Source organism: Crocuta crocuta, unplaced genomic scaffold (assembly GCF_008692635.1).
Source record: "Crocuta crocuta isolate KB4526 unplaced genomic scaffold, BGI_CrCroc_1.0 scaffold646, whole genome shotgun sequence".
NCBI classification, from domain to species: Eukaryota; Metazoa; Chordata; class Mammalia; order Carnivora; family Hyaenidae; genus Crocuta; species Crocuta crocuta.
The window spans coordinates 1,312,916-1,333,681 of NW_027530851.1; the positions used below are offsets into that span (position 1 = coordinate 1,312,916).

The 20,766-nt window shown below is 35.6% G+C and overlaps 1 protein-coding gene and 1 pseudogene across 1 annotated transcript; both read right to left on the reverse strand.

Moving 5' to 3' along the window:
- Nucleotides 1–784: 784 nt before the first annotated feature.
- CUNH6orf58 (chromosome unknown C6orf58 homolog) lies at nt 785–20,416 on the reverse strand. The gene is made up of 6 exons (XM_077769438.1): nt 20,119–20,416; nt 18,399–18,485; nt 16,758–16,942; nt 15,756–15,856; nt 9,748–9,986; nt 785–912 (listed from the first exon to the last, which is right to left on the reverse strand). Exons 1-6 carry the CDS (start codon nt 20,414–20,416, stop codon nt 785–787), a joined length of 1,038 nt encoding a protein of 345 aa, XP_077625564.1.
- On the reverse strand, nt 4,033–4,495 carry LOC144235847 (ORM1-like protein 1 pseudogene; annotated as a pseudogene).
- Nucleotides 20,417–20,766: the final 350 nt, after the last annotated feature.

The window sequence follows — 20,766 nt, forward strand, 5'->3', positions numbered from 1 at the left end:
TTTATGATAGTTTAATATAATTTTCCTTACATCCGAAATATTTTAAGTATTGATTACTTTAAAAATCAAGAATTATTAATTGAGTATAATCATCATAGTATTTTTTTTAATAGTTTGTTGTCAAATTAGTTTCCACATAACACTCAGTGCTCATCCCCACAAGTGTCCTCCTCCATGCCCATCCCCCCCACCCCCCACATCCATCAGTCCTCAGTTTTTGTCAGCATTCAAGAGTCTCTCATGGTTTGCTTCTCTCCCTTTCCCCCACCATTTCCGCCCTTCTTCTCCCCCTTGTTCCTCCGTCAAGTTCCTCCTAATCCTCCTATACGTGCAAACATATGATATTTGTCCTTCTCTGCCTGACTTATTTCGCTCAGCATAACACCCTCAAGGTCCCTCCATGTTGCTACACATGGCCAGATTTCATTGTTTCTCATTGCCATGTAGTATTCCATGGTATAGATAAACCACATCTTCTTGATCCATTCGTCTTTTGATGGACACTTAGGCTCTTTCCATGTTTTAGCTATTGTGGAGAGTGCTGCTATGAACATTGGGGTACATGTGCTCCTATGCCTCAACATTTCTGTATCCCTTGGGTAAATTGAGTATAATCATCATAGTATTAATTTAAATTTAAAGTTGGAATTCATGGATAAAATTCTAACAAATGAGCACAAATCAAATAAATCAGAAATAAGAAAACTATATGGTTATGATCATATTAAAATTTTGAAATTACTGTTTCTCAACAAATTAGAATTGCTAATTATTAGTTGATTAATTAAACATTGGGAATACCCAGAAATGTTGGATTAAAGATTTCAAGCATTATTTCAAAAAGCTCTAGAACTTGCTTTCTTACATCCTGTGTCTTCATTAAAAGTTTCCATCTAGTCAATGATAATAAACCTGGAAAACATATAAAGTTATTACATGTAAATTTAAATTTATACACAAATATTGAAATATTCATTTTAAAGAAAATTCTATGTACTTTGCATATAAAAATTATTTTCTCATTACATGACAATTACACACATGAAGTTTTAAAATTTATAATTCATTAACCAACTCTTCATATAAAAATCAATAAGAAATACAAATAATCAGAAAACTAAGTACACAAACATGTTCAAAGAGTTGAACTTCACAACAGTGAAGTAGCATTTTCTATATAAGCTAACATGAGTTATAGAAATTGCTATAAGATAAAGGGTTAGAGAAAACAAGAAATATAGTTCAGTTTTATGTCAAAATGTAACTGCTGAAAATTATTTTAAGTGCCACTCAGTAATATATGACTCATTGATCTTAGTTCATTTTCTGTCTACAAATTTATTGGTAAAATCATAAATTATACCAAGAAAAATATACATACAATGGCATTGTTGCATTATTGCCAATAGCTTATAACAGAAAATAATGGCTCGTGTTATTAATTTATTAAATGAAACATTACATATCCTTTAAACAGAATGAGTTGGATCAATATGACCTGATATCAAAAGAGCTTCAAGAAAACTTTCTAGTAAAAAAAGTACAGTGCAGAGGCACCCGGGTGGCTCATTCAGTTAAGCATCTGACCCTTGATTTTGGCTCAGGTAATAATCTCAGGGCTCTTGAGTTCGAGCCCCTCATGGGGCTCTGCTCAAACAGTGAGGAGCTTCCTTGAGTTTCAATCTGTTTCCCTCTCTCTGCCCCTCTCACACTCTCTTTCTCTCTTAAAAATAAATAAACTAAAAAAAAAAGTATAGGGCAAAGCAGTATGATTTCATCTGTGCAAACTACACAGGTTTTATTTATTCACATTGTTTTATATATAAACAAATTATATAAATTTGCACCACTTTTGAAAATTGGGCACAGGGCCAAAAGATATAAATGAAGTGGTGAGAAGATGACTTTTATTTTTATTTAATGTGTTGATGCACTTAGACTTTTTAAGTTTGAATATATTATATACACTTTAAAACAAATTACTAATAGCAACAGCAATTAAAATGCTTTTTTTAAATAGAAAAAAATAAGTTCCCATTTTGAAAACGGTTTTTGAAGAGAAGAAATATTTCAAATTAGATCTGCTAACATGCAAGAGGTAGTAGTTTGAAAGTGTCCAGAATGCTTGGTCCCAGGCATTTTCTTCCTATACTCTTTGGGGATGGGAGGGAGGATAATGCTTAATTTCCATGAAGAGCTATTCTCATAAACATCTTTTTCCCATTTCCATGGAGATAGAGCATGTTACCTGATTGGTGAGTGAGAGCATTTGGTTCATTTCTCAGCTGGCTAGAGCTAACCTATTATAAACCTATATAATCTTTCTATAAAGTCTCAAGACCCAAGGATAGTGCTTTTCTTTTCTTTCTAGTTAAACTAGTGAGAAGATTGGGCTCCTTTGAAATCTTCAGATTTGATTAATGTTTGAGTCAGTCAACACACCCAACAAAAAAGCAAAGGACTGATGCTAGATTTCAGACTTATCTAGAGCATAAGTTTCAGTATAAAGGAGGATGATGTGTTAAGGAGAAAGAGCACAGGCTTTAAAATAATATGCCATAATGCAAATCTACTGTCTCATTTACCAGCTAGTGAATTAAATAAACTTATAAAACTTCTGTTTCTTTATTGGTAAAATGTTGGCATTAAAGTTTTTTTACACCAAAGAAAAATTTTAGTAAAGCATAGATTCTGGTTATTTAAAAATGCATGGGAAAAGACAAACATACAAAGGCATTATTATACAAATGATTTCTAAACTCAATACTTCTGAAATACAAAACAATGATCATTACCTCCAAAAGTCAGCTTAGTGAAAGAAACTAATTTTTAAGTTGGTCTATAACTCTCTTCAGTGTTTTGTTTCCAAATGTTATTAGGTTTTCCAGTTTCATCTCAAATCAGAATTTGTTTTTTTGACATGTTTACTTCTAAAAATAATATGTAGTTATTTATTGGAGTCAATGCCAGTGAATATGAGAAGTGAAGAATTTTCTAAGTGAAGAATTCAATATGATTGCTGCTTTGGAACTAGTTACCAGTTTGGCTTATCTACACCAAGACCCATGTAGGGAAAGGCAAATATTAATGGGAAAAATACAGGGGTTGAGAGCAGGAGGGAACTTTTTTTACTGGGGCCCTGCTGTAAAAGACTCCACTATTTACTTTGGTGCTGTTTCTGGAGAAGTGCTTTCTGCCAGACCACAGGTCCACTACATACTTGTTTATTTTATTTCCTTTTCTAAAAAATGTCAGACTTTAACAATTCAATTGATCAAATAAGCAGAGGTCTCTAAATTACCATATACTTTAACTGAGTGAAATAAATTATTTTCATAACTGGCTTAGCAACCTTGTGTCTGGAAAGGCAGCAAAATCCACTTTATTCCAAAATTAGAAGGCTGATTTGGAGGCTGTTCATAAGATGCCTGGTGTCAGCTAACACCAGTCATAAGGTGATCTTCATGAACTCAATAACTTAATTAATGTAAAAATGACCTCATCCATCAATACAATGTTGAGCCAACAAAACCAACAAATGTAGGGATTGCATAAAACCAAAGAATATATTTCCTCTTATATGTATGGTAATAAAATCAATCTATAATAAACTTGTAAAGGGATGATTCTGGTTTATGTATAAGTCTACTTAAACTGATCATGTGTAAGTGATTGGAAATTTTCTTCTCCTAATATAATCCCATTCATTATAAACTAAACTGGTCTTAGTTTCTCTAAATATCCATTTCCTTGAATTTATCTACTACACCCTCACTGTATAAGCATTTAATTTATAAGCTGGGCCTGCCCGGCCTGTCTATAAAGCTTCTCTTCAAAAGGATTCCAGCTGCACTCAACAGAGGCATCTTCTAGTACAAATCTGCACTTTATAACAACACATGAGGGAACAACAACTGGCCCTACAATGAAAATACCTCTCATTTCACATTATCACAGAAACAGTGCAATTTACTAACCATTCATTCCTTACAGAAAACTCGGTACAAGAAATTCTGTTCAATTCAAAACATTTCAATACTCATTAATTCTGAAGATCCAAACACCATGTAACTTCAGCATTCTTGGAATTCACAACTCAGGAGAGAAACTATGGTTAGGATGAAGTAAGTTGGGTCAAACTTTGTATAGAGACATGCCAGGTAATACAGAATTATTGGAAAAACTGTGCAAAACTTCTGTGAAGATGGAAATTGCACTCCACATCCCAGTTGTTCCCAATGAACTAGGAGCCTTGCTTCACCTTTGCCAGGAGTTTCAAAAGGCACTCTTTTTACTGCATCCAAAAAGCCCCAAACATCCCCAGAGTGTGTATAATATTTGTTAAGGTGAAGGCAACAGAAACACTGAAGAAGAGAATACTGAGGAAGACAATATGGAGCCAGCCAGCTCCCAGTGTTTATGTCGGCCACATGCCCTGGCTGCTTATTATACAGGTACTTGGACCCACCTCACTGTGGGCAACTCCAACATTCATGTGTGTTCCACTGTTTTACTCTGGGCCCGGGGCTGAGAGCAGGAGCAGGTCCGTGGCAACACGGTCTCATCAGGACCAAATGTCAGTGGTCAACGCCAGCCTTGGCAATGATATTTTTATGAAAGTATTGTAGTGACATTTATATATGATGGTGAAAAAAAAAAAGCACCTGACACAATTCAGGCACATGGTAGGTGTTTAATACATATGAATTCCCTTCCACACGTTAACCTCTTAACTTTACATTGTACCCGTTGTGTACTTTCAATTTAATGCAATAGATTATCAGATTAGAAGTTTAGTAAGTGTTTTTTAATTGAGCTATAATTGACATATAACATTGTATTAGTTTTGGGTGTACAACATAATTATATATATATGTGTATATATATATATAGAGAGAGAGAGAGAGAGGGAGAGAGAGAGATCACTATCTCAAAAAGATATATGCAGCCCCACATATATATGAGTGCATATATATATATACATATGTATATATACACACATAACTACCACAATAAGTTTAGTTAATATCCATCACCACATATAGTTACAATTTTTTCTCTTGTGATGAGAACTTTCAGGATCTACTCCCATAGCTACTTCCAAATGTACAATATTGTTAACTACAGTCACCATTCTGTATATTTCATTTCCATGACTTGCTTATATCTGGACGTTTGTAATTCTTGATCATCTTTGCCCAGTTTACTCACCCTCTTTCTCCTGTCTCTGGCAACCTCTAATCTCTTTTCTGTATCTATGAATTTGGTTTTTTATAAATTTCATGTAAAAGTGAGATAGTATTTTTCTTTCTCAGAATTATTTCACTTAGCATAGTACCCTCAAGGTTCATCCATGTTGTTGCAAATGAGAGGATTTTATTCTTTTATGGCTGATAATATTCCATTTTATATATATCGACACACATGATGTATGTATACATCACATATTCTTCACCCATTCTTCTATTGTTGGACACTTAAATTGTTTCTATGTCTTTGTCATTATACATAATACTGCAGTGAATGTGGGACTGCATATATCTATCTGAGATAGTGATCTAATTTCCTTCAGATAAATACTCAAAAGTAAAATTCCTGGATCATTACTGGCAGTTCTATTTTTACTTTTTTGAGAAAACTTCATACTATTTTTCATAGCGGCTATACCAATCTACTTTCCCACCCATGGTGCATGAAGTTTCACTTTACTCCATGTTCTTTTTAAAATATTATTAAAATTTTTAATGTTTTTCATTTTTGAGAGACAGAGACAGAGTGTGAGCAGGTGAGGGGCCAAGAGAGAGAGACAGAATCTGAAGCAGGCACCAGGCTCTGAGATGAGCTGTCAGCACAGAGCCCAATGCAGGGCTCAAAGCCATGAACCATGAGATCATGACTTGAACCATAGTCAGACTCTTAACCGACTGAGCCACCCAGGCACCCCTCCACATTCTTATTAACCCCTATTACTTCTGTCTTTTTAATAACAGCCATTCTAACAGGCATAAAATGATAATGGATTGTGGTTTTCCCTGATCTGTGCATTTCCCTGATTATTAGTGATGTTGAGCACATTTTCATGCACCTGATGGCCATCTGCTTGTCTTCTTTGGAAAAATGTCTATTCAGATCTGCCCATTTTTAAAAATCAGATTGTTTATATTTTTGGATATTAATCTCTTATCAGATATAGAATTTACGGATAATTTCTCTCAGTTCATAGGTTTTCTCTTTCCTTTTTTTCTTTTTTTTGATGATTTCCTTTGCTTCCTTTTTATTAGATATAATCCCACTGGTATTTTGTTGTTTATTTCCTTTGCTTTTGGTGTCAAATCCAAAAAATCATCACTGAGACCAATGCCAAGGAGCTTATTCCCTGTTTCCTCCTAAGGGATTATAGTTCCAGGTCTCACTTACAAGTCTTTCATTCATTTGCATATGGTGTAAGATAATTGCCCAACTTCATTCTTTTGCAGGTAGCTGTCCAATTCTCTCAGCCATTTATTTAAGAGAATGTCCTTTCCTTATCACATATTCTTGGCTCCTTTGTTGTAATTTAACTGATCATATATGTGTGGGTTTATTTCTGGGCTCTCCATTATGTTCCATTGATCTATATGTCTGTTTTTATACCTGTACTTTTCTGGTTTCGCTAACTATAGCTTTGTAATATATCTTGAAATCTGTAAGTGAGATGCCTCCACTTTTGTTCTTCTTTCTCAAGATTGCTTTGGCTATGCAGATAAGTTTTCTGCCCTTTCTCTCTCTCTTCTATTTCTCAGACCTTGTAACACAAAGATTGGTCCACTTGATATTGTGCTATAAGTGTCTTTAAGCTGTCTTCATCATTTTTCATTCTTCTTTCTTTCGGCTCTTCTCATTGGATAAAATCCACTGCTTTGTACTCAAGTTCCTAATCCTGTCTTCCACTTCATCCAGACTGCAGTTGAACGCCTCTATTAATTTTTCAGCTCTGTTGTTATATTTTCCAGGTCAGTGATGTCAGTTTGGTACATTCTTATATTTTATATTTCCTTGTTGGAATTTTTACTTTGCTAATGAATTCTTTTCCTGACACCAGGGAGCATCCTTATTACCATTATTCTGAACTCTGCATCAGGAAAATCACTTATCTCCATTTTATTAAAGTTTCATTCTGAGCTTTTATGTTGTTCTTTTGTTTGGAACATATTCTTCTGTGTCTTCATTTTCCTGGCCTCTCTGTGTTGGTTTCTATGGGTTAGATAAAATAGCCGTCTCTCCCAGTTTTGAAAAAGTAGCCTCTTTTTCAAAGATAAATCTTATCATTCAATGCTGCCCTTGCTCTTTGTTGTCTTTCAATCTTTTCTGATTGTCCAAGCAGGTTTCTTTGTTTTTAACGGCCCCAGTAGTTGAAGGTGTGCCAAGACCTGTCAGTGTACCAAAGAGGCAGACCTCAGTCTAGATGCCAGATGATTTTAACCTGGATCCTAATGTAGCAACTTTTGTTTGTTACAGTCCTACGGAACCCATGAATTTAAGCTCTATGGGACATCAGAGCCCCACAATCAAGGGGTATTCTCTGGGGGACAACTGAAAAAAAACATGGCACCATATGTGTGCACAAGTTCCTTTCCAGGAGATAACTCCGCCCTGAAGTGAGACAGAGAGAGAGTGCAAACATTGCACCTACTATGTCCTCGCTTTCTCGAGAGTATTGTAGTATTAAATTGGAAGACTTCTCCTCAGTCCATAGCTATTAAAATAAACAAACAGCCTGTTTCATGAAAATATTAGGTATATTTCAGTTTGCTGCCTCAGCTTTGGATCCTTGGGAATTTGCCTCAGCGAGTCTGCACAAGCCCTTTAAAAGCTGTCTCCTAGTTGGCTATAGGCTTCTGGATCTTGTGGATGCAAGCCCTGTTGGCTTCCAAAGCTAGATGTTCTGGGCACCCATTTCTCTCACATGGAAGTCTTAGAAGCTGATGTGTCAGATGTGGGATTCCAAACTCAGCACTCCTTAAGGAGAAGCTGGGAGTTGTGAGATCCCTCCCGGTTGTGTGTCACCTCACCAAGGCTGGGGTTCATGGCAAGATAGTGTCTCAGCCTCTCTTTCTTGCTTCACTGTGGATTTTTCTCTCATTTTTTCAAAGAGTAAGAGTCATTTCACTAGATTCAGGATTTCTTTCAGAATGAATTGTTCTGTATGTAGCTGTAGATTTGGTGTATGAATGAAAGGAGGTAAGTTCAGGAGCCTCCTATGTCACCACCTGCACTGAAACTTCAGAGATGCCCAAACTAATTTCCTCCGACTTCTTTATACATCAAACTTCCGCCAACAATTGTCCTCATTCGAAGAAAGGAGGAAGTAGCGATCACTGCAGCAGAAGAGTAGAGAGTAACAACCTTCTTGGTTACGTTCGGGGCAGCAAAAGGGGTGGCTGGCCTCAGGCTTGAATCTTGAAACTTGATAAGATTTTTAAAGTATTTTAAATTATATTAACATGACTCTGCCCCTCCCTGACTCATGTGCATGTGCAAGCGCACCTATGTGCACCACACTCTGTCTCTCTCAGAATGAATAAATAAATAAACTTAAAAAATATTAATGAATTTAGCTAAGGGTTCTTGTGGGAAACACTTTTGGAGGCTAAAAAGTAGCTAAATGACACTTTGAAACTTTGTTGCAAGTGTATGCATATATTTCTATTGAAGATAAATTAAAAATGCTCATTGTTGAATTGGTTTTTCACTAATGCTTTGTTTTCAAATCATCTGCTTTCCCCATTCTCTGCTTATTTGAACACTTCAAGGCCTTTGATACTGTGATTGAATTCTGAATGTCATTGGGAACATTGAGAGTGGTTTCCATGAGAATGACGATTAGATGATAGTAAATGCCTCATTATACGACATCCACGCAATTATACTATCAAGTGTCACCAATTTTTCAACAGTAGTTTTCAACATTTAAACTCCCACTGTCTTTTTTGTGGAAGTAATTAAAAACTGCCTGATCTATCCAAAGCCAAATTTCAGTAAAACTGAATCTTATAATAATAAAATCTTGTAGTATTGTACTTTCAAGCTTTAAATGAAATAATTACCAACTCTCCACTCAGTGCGTCATCTTGTACATCTTAAGAGGAAAGATCCAGTTTCTACAGTGCTGGATCTGTCTCTCTCTGTCTCTCCGTCTCTCTCAAAAGTAAATAAATAAACTTCAAATAATCTTAGAGAAAAAAAAAACCAGGGACATCTGGGTGGTTAAGTTGCTTAAGTGTCTGACTTCGGCTCAGGTCATGATCTCACAGCTTGTGAGTTAAATCCCTGCATTCGGCTCTGTGCAGAGCCTAGAGGCTGCTTCAGATTCTGTGTCTCCCTCTCTCTCTGCCCCTCCCCTGCTCATGCTCTTTCTCTCTCTCAGAAATATATAAACATTAAAAAAATAAAAATAAAAAAGACCATTATATAAGGTTTTTAAAAAAGGAATACTAACACAACAGCAGCAAAGGAATATGTCTGGGTTTGTAGATGAAAAGTAGACTTGAAGTAGCCTGGTGGCCTTATGAGTCAATAAAGATGCATAAGAAAAGATAGTGCGTGATTGGAAGGATGAAAAAGTATGGAATGGATACCCACAGGTAATCATGACTTTCTTTAAGAGTATGTGTTATAACGATCTTTATATCTGATAAAATCATTGTATCTTCCTTTATTCAATGAAAATATGAGTTTTCTTCAAGTTTTTGTTTATAAGACCCTTACCTGAAGAGTTATTCATTCTGGAAAGAAGATTTAGAACAAGCAGGACAGTGTTCTGAAAGTCAGTAAAGTCGCTGATGAAGGGGGCTCTATCTCCATTAACAAGCACTCGTGGTGGCAGCCCCTTCTGGAATTCATTTGTTCTAATCAGAGTTGTAGGAAAGAGAGATGCAGCTAAATATTTCACAGCCACACACCAATTTCTTCCAAAATTTGCTTCTGGTTTAGAATAATACTCCAACCTAAGAGACAAGTGGAAACATGTACAATTATAATTAGTCCACTAATTTCATCCCCATTATTTTTTTCTGTTTTTAAGTTTTTATTTAAATTCTGATTAGTTAATATTTAGTGTAATATTTGTTTCAGGAGTAGAATTTAGTGGTTCATCACTTATATATAACACCCAGTGCTCATCACAAGTGCCCTTCTTAATACCCATCATCCATTTAGCCCAGCCCCCGCCCACCTCCTCTCCAGCAAACCTCAGTTTGTTCTTCGTACTTGAGTCTCTTATGGTTTGCTTCCCTCTCTTTTTTTTCCCCCTTCTCCTATGCTCATCTGTTTTGTTTCTTAAATTCCACATATGAGTGAAATCATATGCTGTTCGTCTTTCTTGGGCTGACTTATTTTGCTTAGTAAAATATGCTGTAGCTCCATCCACATCTTTGCAAATGGCAAGACTTCATTCTTTTTTATGACTGAATAATATTCCATTGTATGTATGTATGTGTGTGTATATATATTATGCATGCCACACCTTATTTATCCATTCATCAGTCAATGCACATTTGGGCTTTTTTCATAATTTGGCTAAAGATCATCTTCTGCCAACAAATTAGTAATATAGTTCTTAGTTTTAGAATGTGATGGTTTGGGGTGCCTGGGTGGCTCAATTAGTTAAGTGTCCGCCTTCAGCTCTGGTCATGACCTCATGGCTCATGAGATCAAGCCCCACATCAGACTCTGTGCTGACAACTCAGAGCCTGGAGCCTGTTTCAGATTCTGTCTCTGTCTCTCTCTGTCCCTCTCCTGCTTGTTCTCTCTCTCTCTCTCTCTCATTTAGAATGTGATGCCTTGAGCCCCTACCTTTGACGATATAAATATAGGTAATTAAAAATTTGAACTGGTGAAGGATGATTTCATCAATTGCTTATATTTTATTTTGACTTTTTATGTCTTTTAACCAAACACCTTATACTTATAATTGAATATCATATAATGATCAGATAGATAGATATTATATCATGACTAAGTAATACTCTTTAGAAATGTGCAGATAAAAATCAAAAGTTCCAAAGTAAAATTTTTGCTAGACTGAGATGTCTTTTGTAACACTATTGATTTCCTGAAATGAGGAGGCCCTTGAAACATTGGGCATCGTAGAGAAGGTGATGACTGATCTTCTAAATAGGTGGGATTTTTTTCCTACAGAAAAAATATTCTAGGAAGCCAAACTTTCTCACTTATTTGGGGAACATATCATTACAGTAGAAAAGGTAAGGGTGTAGTAAATAGTTTTATAACTATATAATTCATGGCTCCTGTCCTCAACAGCTGTCTAAGTATACTGAACAACTTGCAGGGTTTTTTTTTTTTTTTTTTTTTTTTTAACAGAATCATTCCCCTTGTCTACTTCTTGCTTTGCTGTCTACACCTGTCTTCACCTACATTCTTTTTCAAATCACATCTTAGATGTTACCTCCTTCACAAAGTTTCCTCCTCCTCTGTATTTCCAAAGCACCATTTCATTCATGTATTTGAAAGCTACTGTCTCATTAAACTATTTTCTAATACTCTGTTTCCACAACACATATGTTGTGCCCCTTCTCTGCTACATTGGGAGGAGGTAGGAAGGAAAGAGGTCTCTGACTCCAGCTCAACCATATGATTTGATTTGGCCAATAAGATATTAATCAACTTGATACAGTATAAGCTTGAAATATGTTTTCACAATTTGGTTTCTCTCTCTTGACATTCTGCCATCACTACGGGAAACACTCAAGTTTGCCTGCTGGAGAACAAGATAGCTGAGCTTCTCCATTCAACCCTGTGATGCTGATCAAAATCTCATAATATGATGTGAGCCCAGAAAAGATCAGCAGACCTTCCCAGCTGAATCTCAGACATGTAAAGACTAAACACTGCTGTATGACACTGAGGTTTAGTACTTACAACTGTGCTGCATTCTTGTGGAAAAAAACTAAATGAAATACAAGGCAACATACCTAGTAAATTGTAGACTTTCAACAGTAAAAATGAGGCTAAAATTTAATGAAGATATGCTTTCAAATATCTTCAGTATTACCAGCTTAGATTTCTGTAATTGTCCAAAGCCTAAGTAAAAAATCATGATAGAATAACAATATTTTAAGAATACAAATTACGTCTCATGCACCAGTTCTGAATTGACTGGTATATAAGTCCTAACAAACAAAGTAATCCAGGAAAGAGATGTGGAATACTGGAAATGGGTGATTCAACACACACAAAAAAGTGATAAAGAGAATCCAGTACAAAGTTATTAGAGACCTAAGAATCATATCTGACCACCTGGGCAGAGTAGAGCAAGTCAACAGCTCTGAAAGAAACCTCTTCAAGAAGAAGAAATTGATATAATTCTGGATGCTTTTGGGCATCTTGAGAAGAAACTTTCTTGGTGTGCCAATTTGAAGTAATTAGTGTTGGGTACAATAGAAAAAGAATCAACTCTAAAGGGAATAAGATAATGAGGAAAAAGAAATACTATCAGTTAAGTACATGTGATTGTGAATAGTAGTTAATAGTTAAAATAATGTAAGCATTGAACACTGACCTAACCCAAATCATTAAACAATTATACAGAGAAAGTGAGAAGTAGGAAGAATTTGTGTGGAGTGAGGGTAAGGGGAACGAGGTGGTAATTTTCTATGGTCATGAATAAAGGCTGATACCTAAATATTCAAATCAGGAAGTGTTTTAGAACTTTTTATTTTTAGAACTATAGTGCTAAATACCAAAGTAACCGGTGGTTAAGGTGGTATTCTCCCTTAGATACAACCCTTTTATTTGTGTATGTATTTTTGGTGGGAGAGATGGCAAAACCTTGTAAAACCAACTGACTCTTTAAATCAATGACATATAAAAGTGGATGATATACAAATTAAAAATAATCCAAAACAAAAAATAAGAGAGAACAGCTGAATTCAATATATCAAATAAAGAAGAAGGAAGGAGGGAAGGAAGGAAGGAAGGAAGGAAGGAAGGAAGGAAGGAAGGAAGGAAGGAGGAAGGGAGGAAGGAAGGGAGGAAAAGGAGGGAGGGAGGGAGGGAAGGAGAGAGGATGGCTGAAGAATTCCTGAAGTAGCCATAGCAGCAGCTGCAGGAAGACTCTAAGGACTGTCTATCTACTGCACTAACTCCTAGGATAGGGAGGTGCTGATCAAACCCACTTGCCTTCTAACCTACTTGAGAGGAGGGGAGAAGAGGCATGAATGATATTTTGTTCACTTAGGTGATCCTCCATGTGACTCACCTCTCCCCAGGATTTAAAGATTCTTCATAAAAGAAGTGAATATTATATTTTATTTCTGTTTTATTATACATTGAAAAGGTGGGATCATATTTTTTTGTTGTTGTTTAATAGCTTTTAATATCTTTTCAAAGGGGAAGAAGCACCTTGGTAGTTACTGACCTTGTAAAACTAGTTTGTAAGCCACATACATTGCAAGCAGTGGAGTTTGCATGTAAGAGGATGAGCTATGGAGTCACAGGAAATTTAAATACTAGCCCTGCCATTCACTAGCTGTAAGATTTTAAGCAAGCTACTAAACAGCTCAACCACATACTTATGATCTAGAAAAAGGGGCTATTTTGAAGTGAGATGTTACATTAAGATACTTAGGGAAATTTCTTTTACTTATTGTACTTGAGAAATAGTAGCTTTAAAAAAAACTCATTTAAGAGAGTCATTTGTTGATATCTAAATAGAAGGTCAAGTAAGAAGGATAGAATTTCAGAGTTCTAAAAAGAGTTAATGAAAACAATTTTCTTATTATAATTAATGAGGAAAGTGCTTCTGATACTATCAAAAAAATTTTAGGTAATATTCTTGTGACCAAAATAGTCCTATAACTATTTAAAATTATTCACCAAAAAAATTCATATGCTCTGTGATCTTGGAGCAGCTTTTAAATAAAGTTGGCCTGTTAAAAATATGATATTCTTTCAAAAGTAGTTCAATTACATAAACAGGAATAAATACAATAAGTTAAAATGTCTAAAACCACAAGAGACAAGAAATTTACCTATAAGAAAAAAATTTCTACGATCTCCTTGAATTTTAACTAGAGTCCTCTTATGTTTCTTAGGCACAAAGTTGCATTCTATGCTGACTTATCCTGGCATATGAACCTGAGACTTCTGTAAATTAAAAAATTAACCTAGAAAGATGACTTTCTATCAGTCCAATTTTGAGGTTTGCAATCCCAGCCCCAAATCCTTGTCTGATAATCTCATTCGTATTTCCTGTCATCAGAATAGAAAGAGCAGTTGATTTACAACAGTTGTGGGGGCTGCAGCCTCAAATCCTATCACAGATAATGCCAAGGGAGAAAACTCCATTGCCCAATTTAATACCTAGTTCTTGAAGCCACACCAATAAGTAAAGGAGGAAATCTGCTAGTGGGTGATTAATTTGATTAATTTACCTTACTGAATGACGGAGTCAGTGGGAGAGACAATTATGAAATAAGACGTCCTCACACATCCTGCCTGGATTTACCAATCTACTTATACAATACCAAGGGCCTTGATTTTTTTTGTTCCTGTCTTTTACCCATACCCCGATTTCTACCCCCTATCTCTCTCAAAGTGGTTGATTTCACCCCCAGATAATGTCCACCTTGCGGTGTTTCTGTGAGAGTTTTTTTGAAACTTCCATTTTGAAATCAGTTGACTAAGTAAAACATATTGCCTTTCATAATGTGAATAGGCCTCATCTAATCAGCTGAAGGCATGAATAGAACAAAAAGTTGACCTACCCTAGAGTAAAAGAGAATTCTGGCTAATGGCCTTCAAAGTGGAACATAGGCTCTTTCTGGTTCTATAGCACTGTCAACCTTTAAACTCAAACTGGGCATCAGCTCTGTATATGATGGATTTCCTAGCCTCCATAATTTCATGAACAAATTCCTTATAATAGGTGTATCTGTCTGTCTATATCTCTCTATCATCTCTCTATTTATCTATCTACCTATCATCTATTATCTATCTCCTACTGGGGCTGTTTCTTTTTTTTTAATTTTTTTAACGTATTTATTTATTTTTGAGACAGAGAGAGACAGAGTACGAGCTGGGAAGGCGCAGAGGGAGAGGGAGACACAGAATCCGAAACAGGCTCCAGGCTCTGAGCTGTCAGTACAGAGCCTGATTGGGGCTTGAACCCACGGACCGCGAGATCATGACCTGAGGCAAAGTTGGACGCTCAACCGACTGAGCCACCCAGGCGCCCCTGGGGCTGTTTCTCTGGAGAACCCTGACTAATACAGTGTCATTCACAAATCATTCTTCCACCTTCACATCTAGGTATATAATAACCTCTTGATGTGCATGTGCAGTGGCTTGATAATCTTTTCAGCTATATTGTATGCTAACCCTGATGGTAGTTGATCTTTTTCCCTAATTATATACCTACCATATTATGTGTCTGTGGTCAAAATAATGAAGATAATTTCTTTCCTTTTTTTATACAGAGAAATTGGTTGTATGTTTATTTGTTTAATTGGCTAGCTGTTTCATTAGTTATTGGTTGATTAGTGCAAGATTTTTTTCCTCAAAAATTTGCCCCTTTCTTAATAAAACATTTTTAAAGTCTAATCATTCTAAAATATTTAAACCTCATCATTAAAGAACCCAATGGCTAATATTGTTTAATAAGAAGATTAACAACCACTTTAGAAGAATAAAAAGGAATAAATAAGTTCAAAATCATTTACCATATTAAATAGAAATGATTTGGGATCAATTCTTACCTATCTTCAAATAATTTACCAGCATTCTCCAGGGTTGAGACATGTGCAGCCCACAAGTACTTCAACAGGTCTTCAAAGCTACTAGAAGGAGACTGTAAATGCTGTGGCAGAGGAGAAACTTTTTCATATATAGGAAAATATAATAGTTCCTCTCCCTACAATTTTATCTTACTCCCATTTATAATTTCAAAATATTCTACGTGAGAGAATTTTGTTTTTAAGAGTTTTCAGTGACTAATAGTCCATAATAAATATCTATTATAAGTAATAATATTGAATGCATCTATAATAAATGAACTGCAACAATTTTCCTAAGATTCAGTATTTTATACTGGTCAAAAGGATTTTGGTTTTGGATTGTCATTTGTTTTTCTGCCATCAGAGTAGAAATTACTACAAAATTTTAAGATTAAGAAAAGGTGGAAATTTTTATTAGAATATTTAATTCAATCATGTCTAAAATGGTGAACTAATAATCTATAGAACTCATAAATCTATCTTTTCATTGTGAATCTAATCCTATGACTATGCCTAGCTGGTTTGTATTTTGTTCATTGAATATTTGGTTTTGATTGCCACATAAGTATTTAGTTCTACCAATATATGATCACCTGTTAATTCAGTTGAAATAAGTTAATTGACAGCTCTAAAAACCAACTTCATAATTGTATTTCTCCCACTAGTTAATCCTTGGTTGACATAGTTAACCAGAACTACCTTTTCATTCAGTAAGATAGCTGTTGTGCTCTCACATCTGTGTATAATTTACTTGAAATGAGTGGATAGACTTTGTATTAATACTGTGTTGGTTTGGAGGATATTAATGCCATGTAGTGCCCTGTTGCAATATTATAATACAATTTGCATAACAATTTACATTTTTCATACCTAGGAGAATATTATATAATGCACACAAAAAACCTAGATGAAAAACACTGTACAAAAAAGGACATTCTCTTACCACCTCCTAAGAAAATAAATTATAAAATTTAAAACAGCAACCTGGTAAAAGGCATTCCACTTGCTCATTATTTCAGGAAAGGATGACTGACAACCAGAAACATTAAGACAAAACTTTGTCTGATCCTTGGGCGGTGGCAAAAGCATGACATTGTCTGATGATATCCCCAATATGCCAGAGTCAACCGCAGCAAGGAAGGGTAATGCACACAGAAAGTAATTCATATCTGAAAGAGCAAAGTACTTTTTTATTACCACAAGCACTAACAAATGTGATAGAGAATATTTTCAAGTAATCTATAAACGAATAAGCAAAAACTCACAGATCCAGAAACATAAGAGTTAATCACTAGCAAAGAATATAATAATAATATTAATTGAAAATCTCCCTAAGGATCATCTACATAAATTAAATACGCTTGTGTTAATAATCCTACAATCATAAATAAATATATGCTCAGGCAGTTGTCTTTAATTCTTTTAATAAAATTAATTTTAACATTTAATATTTATGCTATCCAATATTCTTTTTTTTCAAATCATTAAGTAAAAAAAGGAAGAAAGTTATCTACTTGTGCACAGAATGATGCACCTCTAACTGAGGTTTTATCATAAAATATAATTTATAAACATTTTAATGTAGTTATAGTGGTAACATTTTGTGCTTTGTATTTAGCCAAGTTTAATGTGTAACCATGGTATCACAAAGTCTTTGGTCTACATTAGGTCTTTAAAGCAAACATTTTGCGTAAGTGTTGACAATGGATCTTTGGGTAATTAAATTGACAATGAATGAAAGGGTTTTTTAAAATTTCTCTCTAAACATAACCTACTCCAGCAGATGTTTAAACATTATACTTTAGATGGCTATAAAGCTTATACTGATTCTCACTGGTGAGGTGGAACATTTTTTATCATAGACACACGTTTATGAATGCAGTACTATGCCTCAGTTGAGCAGCTGATACTCCAAACTACTAAATCAATAAAGACGCCTGCATTCTAGCGCTGGGGCCACGGCTATTTGTGGGTCTTTGTAAAGACCAAGTCAGTGCCGTATTAGAAAAATGCATAAAGGTGTATGTGATGTGTGTCACTCTAAGAAAGTGAAACAATATATCCTTGTTTCTAGCATTGGAAAATATCTCTAAGAAACTGTATAAATTAGTTTTATTATTAAAACATAAAATAGAATTAAAGTTAGAAAGTATCTTGTAATTATTTTAGTATTAAATATCTGTCTGAAGTCTTAGATTACTGATGTGATGAGATCATTTGTAGTAGATCTCTCTGACATGTTTATGGTTTAAACGTTAAACCATAAATGTTTGGTTTGAGCAAAATAAGAAGAAGCCCTATTTCCTTGTTCCCTCATTTCTCATTGGGGACTCCCCCTCACTCATGGGACCTCTCACCTCACTTGCCAGGGCTGGGCTTTCAAGGGCTGTGGGTCTTTGCAGATCCTTGCAGTCCATCTATTAAAGGTGAACATGCCTTAAGGAATAATTATTGACATTGTAGCTGTCAAATTCTAGAATGTGGCCTAAGGGCCACAAGGTGCATGATGAAATAGATTCCTTCTTACAAAGGAATAGTATTCTTTTGTCTCTGTCCCAAGATTTTGGGTTGAATACTTTCCTTGGGGGAAGGTTATTACCTATTTTGCCATTTAAATCAACCTACCAGCCCACCAACTGTCCACAGAGATACACAAAAGATCTCCCGATTCATAGCCACAGTCTTTCCTTCGGCTGGGATCAGCTAATCTTCCTAGAAGAGAGAGGGTGCAGGGATTATTTATTATACACTAACATTAATTCATGAATATCAATAAATATTTTTGCTTTAATTTGGTCTTTTCCTCTTTCATCAATCTTCAAAAAGTCTCTCCTGCTCAATCTCTCTCTCCTTTCCTTTTGCTGTCCTTTTCTTACACACACACACACACACACACACACACACACACTGCACTGAATCGCATGTGCCTATACCATGATGTTTCCAGGTTCTGTCCTTTGGCCTAATTCCCACTACTATTAAATTAGAATAGAATACTCCTTGGTGCACCTAAATATTGTTATTTTTTAACTGGGCAGTTGTTTTCAATATCCAGCCAAGCCTGGCACTGCTTTAGCTCCTTCTTTTATTTCCTAGTAGATTTCATTTCTATTTCCACAGTAAAATTTCATCCAGATTTCAAGTCTCAGTTTAAACTCATTTTTTTCCTGATTACTCCAGCTGACTCCACTTTGCCCCTTGTTTTGAACTTTTAACTTTTATCCAAGAGTTGTTGGTCATTGTTTTCCATTTAATTTCTGCTATCTTTCCTGTTTCAATTGTGTTGGAAATTGTCTGTCTGAAAGTATTTATTCACACCCCACCTCCCCACTGCTCTTAGCAAATACTGGACACTTATAAGCTCATCCCTGGATGAGTTTAGTCAGGCTTGATCCTGATGTGTGAATGGAACGAAAGAGTAAAAAGGGCATTAAACTAACAGCCTGTTTAGGCTCCATCTCTCTACTCTGACGCTGGTATGCCTCCCATAGCAGGCTTTATGTTACTGATGTCTCCTGGGCCAGGGTTGTTTTAACCCCAAGGAAAGCCAAATAAATAGGAGTAGCCTTGGGTCTCAGGACATTCTCTGACAAAGATGGATGATTTGCCAACCTCATGGCTCCTGAATGTGACCACTGCTCAGACCTAAGATAAACCATAATGTCCCTGTATTTTGTTTTCCATCGGAATAGAACAAATTTCTTTATTGGTGCTGTTATCAGGATGGAGGAGGCAGGAGACACCCCTCTCCTTCATGAGCTTCTTCAGTCAGCCTGGACAAAAGTATCTTGTAAATTTATGAACCCTTGGCCCACAACGTATCTCCTATTTAAACACCAGAATGTATTTTCAAGAGGAATCAATAATTTGCAGAGAAACATGCTAATGAACAAGATGCCTCTTCTTGTCTATCTGCCCTTTCTTCATGTTTAGGTAACCACACCTGGAACTTCAAAAAAATTCAAGCTATTTTGACATCACCTCCTGTTTTTAATGTATATCCTTTTGGCTGTTTTGCTCATCTAAGTGCTTAGAATGGTATGTGACACCTAGCAGGAGTTCAATAAATACTTGTAGAATAGTCAATATATTTTATATGAAGTCTTTTTTTTTATTTGGCAGCTATGTCTTATGCCCCACTGTGGTTTCTAGTCAAAACAAAAAACACATAAAAGAAGGATTTATGAAGGAGAAGAAATAGAGAAATATGGTTATGAGGGGGAAAGAGAAAAAAGAAAAGAACCAAATTTCAAAACCATGGTATGGTATATACAGAATCTTATTTCCCAATTACTTTATGGATATATTGGTAGATCATTAGGATGAAAACAAGAGTCATTCTTACCTGTTCTAAATTGCCAGCCATTCTGGAGAGGTAATCCCCATAAAATATTTTGTTCATTGTCTGCTACAAGATTTTCAAAATAACTGGCTGTCTTATTCACTAGGATTTTATACATCCCCATTCTCTCAGAGTATACCCAGGGATCAATAATGTACTTTCCATTTTCTACCCTGTAGTCACTGAACTGACCAGCACTCTGCACCCACAGAGGGGGATACAGATCTGAGAAATCAGACCCTGCTAAAGAAACAGAAAAGAAACAAGCTAGTACCCAGGCCCAAGGGAGAAGGAAAGCCATTGCTCCAAAACTGCAGATTGAGATCGTGGCAAGACTTTTATTGGGAAATGGAGGAATGATTTTTTTTTTTTTTTTTTTTTNTGTCTCACTTACAGCAAGGTCTGCCATGTGACTAAGTTCTGTCCAGCTGATAGAAAACCAAAATGTGATGTTGCAACTTTCAGGAAACCTACTTAAATGACAGTTTGACTTTTCTTATTTGTTCCTTCTTCCTTCTGCTGGCTGGATTAACTTGAAGCTGACAAACCCTCTTAGATTGTGAAGTAGCAAGAAGGGTGGCAGAACAATAACACAGAAGAACCTAGGTTTCTAACATTCATGGAGCTCTAGACTACCGACTTCTGGACTCC